Source organism: Leiobunum rupestre, chromosome 5 (assembly GCF_980474605.1).
Source record: "Leiobunum rupestre chromosome 5, qqLeiRupe1.1.hap1, whole genome shotgun sequence".
NCBI classification, from domain to species: Eukaryota; Metazoa; Arthropoda; class Arachnida; order Opiliones; family Sclerosomatidae; genus Leiobunum; species Leiobunum rupestre.
The window spans coordinates 22,336,962-22,344,922 of NC_143388.1; the positions used below are offsets into that span (position 1 = coordinate 22,336,962).

The following is a 7,961-nucleotide window of genomic DNA, read 5'->3' on the forward strand; positions in this document are numbered from 1 at the left end:
ACGGTAAATAATACTGAAAGAATACCAAAAAATAATACGGTAAAGAATACGGGTGAAAAGCAAAACTCGCTAACTTAAGAATACCGAAAAATAATACGGTAAAGAATACGGGCGAAAAGCAAAACTCGCTAACTTTCAATACGCGAAAGAATACCGAAAAATAATACGGTAAAGAATACGGGTGAAAAGCAAAACTCGCTAACTTTCAATACGCGAAAGAATACCGAAAAATAATACGGTAAAGAATACGGGCGAAAAGCAAAACTCGCTAACTTTCAATACGCGAAAGAATACCGAAAAATAATACGGTAAAGAATACGGGCGAAAAGCAAAACTCGCTAACTTAAGAATACCGAAAAATAATACGGTAAAGAATACGGGCGAAAAGCAAAACTCGCTAACTTTCAATACGCGAAAGAATACCGAAAAATAATACGGTAAAGAATACGGGTGAAAAGCAAAACTCGCTAACTTAAGAATACCGAAAAATAATACGGTAAAGAATACGGGCGAAAAGCAAAACTCGCTAACTTAAGAATACCGAAAAATAATACGGTAAAGAATACGGGCGAAAAGCAAAACTCGCTAACTTAAGAATACCGAAAAATAATACGGTAAAGAATACGGGCGAAAAGCAAAACTCGCTAACTTTCAATACGCGAAAGAATACCGAAAAATAATACGGTAAAGAATACGGGTGAAAAGCAAAACTCGCTAACTTAAGAATACCGAAAAATAATACGGTAAAGAATACGGGCGAAAAGCAAAACTCGCTAACTTAAGAATACCGAAAAATAATACGGTAAAGAATACGGGCGAAAAGCAAAACTCGCTAACTTAAGAATACCGAAAAATAATACGGTAAAGAATACGGGCGAAAAGCAAAACTCGCTAACTTTCAATACGCGAAAGAATACCGAAAAATAATACGGTAAAGAATACGGGTGAAAAGCAAAACTCGCTAACTTAAGAATACCGAAAAATAATACGGTAAAGAATACGGGCGAAAAGCAAAACTCGCTAACTTTCAATACGCGAAAGAATACCGAAAAATAATACGGTAAAGAATACGGGTGAAAAGCAAAACTCGCTTACTTAAGAATACCGAAAAATAATACGGTAAAGAATACGGGCGAAAAGCAAAACTCGCTAACTTTCAATACGCGAAAGAATACCGAAAAATAATACGGTAAAGAATACGGGTGAAAAGCAAAACTCGCTAACTTAAGAATACCGAAAAATAATACGGTAAAGAATACGGGCGAAAAGCAAAACTCGCTAACTTTCAATACGCGAAAGAATACCGAAAAATAATACGGTAAAGAATACGGGCGAAAAGCAAAACTCGCTAACTTTCAATACGCGAAAGAATACCGAAAAATAATACGGTAAAGAATACGGGCGAAAAGCAAAACTCGCTAACTTTCAATACGCGAAAGAATACCGAAAAATAATACGGTAAATAATACTGAAAGAATACCAAAAAATAATACGGTAAAGAATACGGGCGAAAAGCAAAACTCGCTAACTTTCAATACGCGAAAGAATACCGAAAAATAATACGGTAAATAATACTGAAAGAATACCAAAAAATAATACGGTAAAGAATACGGGTGAAAAGCAAAACTCGCTAACTTAAGAATACCGAAAAATAATACGGTAAAGAATACGGGCGAAAAGCAAAACTCGCTAACTTTCAATACGCGAAAGAATACCGAAAAATAATACGGTAAAGAATACGGGCGAAAAGCAAAACTCGCTAACTTTCAATACGCGAAAGAATACCGAAAAATAATACGGTAAAGAATACGGGCGAAAAGCAAAACTCGCTAACTTTCAATACGCGAAAGAATACCGAAAAATAATACGGTAAAGAATACGGGCGAAAAGCAAAACTCGCTAACTTTCAATACGCGAAAGAATACCGAAAAATAATACGGTAAAGAATACGGGCGAAAAGCAAAACTCGCTAACTTTCAATACGCGAAAGAATACCGAAAAATAATACGGTAAAGAATACGGGCGAAAAGCAAAACTCGCTAACTTTCAATACGCGAAAGAATACCGAAAAATAATACGGTAAAGAATACGGGCGAAAAGCAAAACTCGCTAACTTTCAATACGCGAAAGAATACCGAAAAATAATACGGTAAAGAATACGGGCGAAAAGCAAAACTCGCTAACTTTCAATACGCGAAAGAATACCGAAAAATAATACGGTAAAGAATACGGGCGAAAAGCAAAACTCGCTAACTTTCAATACGCGAAAGAATACCGAAAAATAATACGGTAAAGAATACGGGTGAAAAGCAAAACTCGCTAACTTAAGAATACCGAAAAAATAATACGGTAAAGAATACGGGCGAAAAGCAAATTTCGCTAACTTTCAATACACGAAAGAATACCGAAAAATAATACTGCTAACTTTTTAAACTTTATAATTGTTGGCCCGGGAATAATTAGCGGCTGCGGGAGGGCGAAAACGAAGTGGACAACCGGAACGGGTTCAAGAGAGAGCGAGAGACCGAGAGCGAGAGGGGAGAAAAGTTAGGGGTCGGTCGTCGATCGGTCCACGGAAGCCACAAACACACAAACAAACATTGAGGATTATATATAAGATTTTGTCTGTTTGATTCTTAGGGGTTTATCTTTATGGAATTTAGTGACAAATCGTCAGTTGAAAGGATAAAATATCGGGTTAATCAATAATAAATTTGGTAATTTTAGTTCTATAATGTTAAAAAAAAAAACAAACAAAAAGTTGACGCGAAAAAAGAAGCGGGAATTGTCTATTCGATTCCTTTTAATTGTAATAATATGTATGTTGGACAAACAAAACGTAGGTTTAAAAAACGCAAAGCGGAACATAAAGAAGATATAAATAATTTAAACCTGTTAAATGGCTTAGCTAATCATTTAAATAAAAACAATAACCATACGATCGAATGGGACAGAGCTAAAATATTAAAAAGGTTATCTAATTGGCATAAAAGAAATTTTGGGGAATCTGTATTTATTAAAAAATTAGGTAAACTCAATCAAGATAACGGTTCGATAGCCAAGAAACGTGACATTATGTTGGAATTCCTAGTCTATTATTATCATTGTAAATATTGTAATTAAACAATTTTAATCATAGTCATGAAGTATCAGTGTCTCTTTTAATTAATTATAAATACGTTAGTGTTTGGTTACACAAAAATTAAGCATGGGTGTTCTTCATAGCGTGGAAGCGGTTACAGATGACGATGGTCCGGATAACAAACGAGAAGAACTATTCAATCAAATATATTAATAACTTCCATTTAAACTAAATACAATCCTCAAAATCTGTTCCTTAAAATTTTAGTTTGAAAGGAATATTGATAAAATAATTATTATTTTACAGACCGCTTAAAATTTCTATTCCGTTCCTGCGTCAGAAAATATCTTTAAGATAACTCTAAACTCATATTACTTCACAGCGATCTGGATAACTTTCCTTCCGGATGAGACCAAAAAATCATCTGCCTTAGGGAGTGGGTGCAGGTACATTGATTTCGAGTAAAGTTTCAAATAATTAAATTATTTTGAATAGATAATTTTTACTCCTGTAATAATCAATACTGTTTTATTTTAAAATTGGTGGTTTCCAACGACCCGATACTTAAGCGATGCAAGCTTTATAAATCTGGGTAGTATTTAGGTCCACTCTTGTGTTATCAGGAAATGGTATATATGCACACTAGGAATACCTTGAATATTCTCATTGAAACGGGCGTATCAATGATTTTGAAAATGCCAGGTCTTAGCTTAAGCCCCGCCTATTTCGTAGCACGATTCCAATGGATCCTTAGCCTTTCCAAGTGCATGCAAATAGAGTTTCTTAGTTTTATCCAAGTTAATAAATAACTGTCAAGAAATCACTGCCTTCAGCGTACCCACTTCCTACCGGAAAGCTGTTTAAACTAGCTCTGTGGTTTTCGATTTACTGCCATCATAGGTTTTTGCGGATATTATGACATTAAAGGGAGTATAACCAGAAATTTTGGGCAATACATGATTCCCTCCCCTCATTTTTCTAGCCACGTGTTATACGTAGTGTAAAATAGAGTTATTTTTGAGGAATTATCCCACTAAAAGTATCCCCGCTTTTGTAGTGCTTTAATTTCTCATATCTACTAGAACGCCTTTCGTGAATCTAAAACCACGAACCTCATTATTAAGAAATTATATTTGAATAAATATCCAAACTATACACTCTTTTTCGCGCCTTTATTTCACCCCTCTAACTTGCCACCCGCTCGTCGGCCATTGCATCTGCCCTCAGCGGGGAGTCGAGTCTAGCATCCACTCTTTGGGTATCCGTAATGGAAGATGGGGTTGAAAGGGGGAAAACCAAACATGGATGAGCCCTGGAAAATACCGCGAAAAAGATTGTATATTAAAATAATTAATTTATAGCTCGGAAATCTATCGAGTTTCGTTCGGTACTATATTTGGTTTTATGTCCAGGTAAAAACAGTGACATTTTTTATTTTTCTTTCTTGCTTATTTTAAATGTTATATACTAAAGAAAACACTTTCAACTACAGTTGTACAAATTTAAATACAGTCCTAAATATATGAATAATACTGATACGATATTAAGAGATGTAAATTAAACGACTGACGAAGAAATTCGCCAGAGCTGGTGTCGATACCATTTTACTTGATACACTAATTGTTTCGTCACTACTTTTTTATCTGCAGAACATTTTCGAAAAATCAACCAATCGGCTTTATGCGAACCAATGGAACTATGGAATTTCCGAAAATTGGCCAACAATATTTTAAAACGTAATTTCTGTTTTCGATACCGACCTCCAACGGCATTTTTTAAGAAAGCAAAACTTCGTATATAAAGTTTTATTAATTCGCTTTAAATTAAACAATAATATTGCACGTTTGTGTTTTTAAACATAGAGAATCTCCGCACTACCCATTCTGTAACTACCCTGGACTAGTGAAAGGGAATTTGGCGAGGTACAAATAATTTTCGTGGTTCGTAAAAAATTGTTTGTAAAGAAGCGAATGTCAATTTTATCATCTGATTTAATAAATTTGGCATACAATTTTATGCCGCCGTAAGCGCCAGTTTTCTTTATGAAATCATTTAATTTTCACTAAGCCTTGGTCTCAAGCATCAATTATAGTTAACCGGCGAATAAAATTCCGCGTCATCACTACCTCTAAATACAAGTGCTAACTACGTAGGAGCCTAACTCTCAACATTATCAATGAGTACCTTCTTTGGACTCAAGAATGAATAAAAAAATTTAATACGGTCTTAAAAATAAAACCATATAAACCAAAGAATAAAAAAAATTATATAAAATATTATACACTACACGACATAAATAAATCACATATATCTTAATTAGTTACCAATGTTGCTTAGAGAAAGTTATAAAGTGCAGGAAATATCACAAAACCGCATGAAATATACCGGATTTTATATAAAGGTCGCTTATTCCGAGATTGCAATAACGGAAGCCGCTGCTTTCTTGAGATTTTTGGCGCCATGCTGGACGGCGAATAAAAATAGCTCCGTCGCATTATCCAATTCCACTTCGTCGATGAGCAAGTTCTCGCATATTTCTTGTAGCTGGTCCATGTGGTACATGTCGGCGATTCGATACATGTTGCGAGTCGATTCCCAACTCATCGAGAAATCCGAATTCCCCAAGTATATATATTCCAGAAACACTCGCAACTCCTCGGCGTTCATTTCTTTGGACAAATCCAGGACGTTCTCTCGATTTTCGGCCATGTCGCTTTCGAACATGCCCTTGAAATAACTGCAGCTCGCTGCTAGTATAGCTTTGTGGCATTTGAACTCCTGACCCGATGACTTGAGGACGACGTCAGAGCAAAGTCCTTCCTGATACAAAGACCGCAAAAGGATTATCCCAGTCATATCAGTGGTATCATCTTTTGCTGGGATGGACCCTATTTTTAAGGATATGGTTGGCTTGCTATAGAAGATTTGACCAACGCACTTAATGGTCAAGTGACCCTTTGGCAAGTAGATCTCTTTCTGTTTCTCAATGGTGCTTCTCTCGATGAAACAGGGAAAACCATACCAAGTGGTCAGTTTATCTTGAGGAATGTGTAACTTCAAACTATGTATTTGGGTACTTTCAGCAAATATGGATAATTCCATCTTAGCTAAGATTACCTCGTTGTCTCCCGCTTGCTTGGAAAGAGCCACGTACAGTCCAATATTATTTTTTTCCGCTTCAGAGTCGCCGAAAGGCCTGACTTGTAGAATCCATTTGGTGCCGCACCGTTTCGTGCATTGCATCAACGGGCACGACAGTTTTTCGCCAGGATTGAAAACTAGATCCAGAAAGTTTTCTACCGTCATCGAAATTCTTAACTCGTGGCTCTCTTTGCTAATTAGCACATTGTTCCATTCGGAGTCACTGCAAGCCGCCATCAATGTAGATTAATGATATTGCTCAAATTCCCGAGTGAAAGTCTCAGAATTGATACTGCCGTTATAATAATAGCCCCTCCCACAAAACGTCCTCGTTAAAAAGCTATTTTCATTAGGCCAAATAAATATTGATTTTAGGTTTTTTAAATTATGATTCACATGAGGTAAACAATTTTTTAACCAAAAATTTTACAATTTCTAGAAGTATTTTAAATGAAAAAAATATATATTCGAACTATGAACTTAAAGGGTTAAATGTAAAAGGGAAACATTTTTTGACAGCATGATTCACACCCCCACCGCTTCGCAACTTCAGTAATCACAGATGTTATTTCGTCTATAACGATGATTTATCTCAATTAATAATTTGCATTTTAATTCAACAAGGTAAAGAGAGTGTCGGCTCGACGTCTAGGAGCTCTTTTTTAACAGATGTCACTATCGTCGTAATCATTAGCGGCGCTAAGGTTTTTTCACAGGTGGGCTAATTATTTTAGGGCCCCTTAGAATTTTCTGGCACTTAGCGGGAACCTTGGATTGACCATATTTCGCAAAAGTGGTGAAATCGAAAAACAAAACCCCAAAATATTCCAGGAAGCGAGAAGAGCAAGATGGTTTTATTGTTGCGGCTCTCGTCGCGTTTACTAGACCCCCTACTGACCTTGTATCCGACCTGGAGGTACACGTGCATGCCGGGGTATTTCACGAAATTACCTAGGCTTAAGCCCCTTCATTTCTTTCTATGGTCCTTTCAACTCTCTCTCAATTTCCGCTCCCTTCCTTCGGAAACTATCTTCTTGAGTAAAGCTTAGTTTTCACTGGCAAAAATTTTGCGGAAACCGCATTTCGAGAACGCAAAATTTCCGCAAAAATATCGCAACGTGGCGCTGTGACGTTTTCACTGCATCCTGAGCTGACCAGTAGACGTCACTAAAAACAGTCGTTGCTGATCTTCAGGCTGATCTTGTCGTGTATAGATGGTCTAGAATTTTTAAAGAGGAAATGGCTGTGCGAGATAATATTATTTCGGCGTATTTCCATTTAATTAATACGATTTTAGGAGTTGCTTTATGGCGCAAACGAAGGAAAACTAGATATGAAAGGCGTTTTTGATTAGAAATATTTACCGTAGAAGGGAGAGACAAGGATATTTTCAGAACTTAATTAAAGAAATGCGTGCATCTGATCCAGAAAAATATTTCAAGTAAGCATTTTGTAAATATGTAAGTTTTAATTATAAATATTTTTCTTTAAAAACCATGGCTAAGGTATATTAATAAAATTGTTTTAAAAGAACTGCTACTTAGTGATTAACCAATTTGTTTAAAAAATTATAATGGCATTGGGTAGAGATCACTGTCCGAAAGTTCCTGAGAAATTTTACCTAAATTAGGTCATCTTGAAGCAGCAGTTGGTTTAAAATTTTATCAACAGTGAATTTAACAATTTCATCTACTGATGAAAACATTTAAACATTTTCAAGATCGCTTTGACGTCACCA

At 35.9% G+C, this 7,961-nt stretch overlaps 1 protein-coding gene across 1 annotated transcript; it reads right to left on the reverse strand.

Annotated features, from left to right (window-relative positions):
* Nucleotides 1-5,488: 5,488 nt before the first annotated feature.
* Nucleotides 5,489-6,460, reverse strand: LOC149943822 (TD and POZ domain-containing protein 2-like). Its single transcript, XM_090176220.1, has one exon. It carries the CDS (start codon nucleotides 6,458-6,460, stop codon nucleotides 5,489-5,491), a length of 972 nt encoding a protein of 323 aa, XP_090032346.1.
* Between the last annotated feature and the right edge of the window lie 1,501 nt (nucleotides 6,461-7,961).

Coding starts and splice junctions, on each gene's coding strand:
- LOC149943822 (XM_090176220.1), bottom strand. CDS start 6,460: ATGGCGGCTTGCAGTGACTCCGAATGGAACAATGTGCTAATTAGCAAA.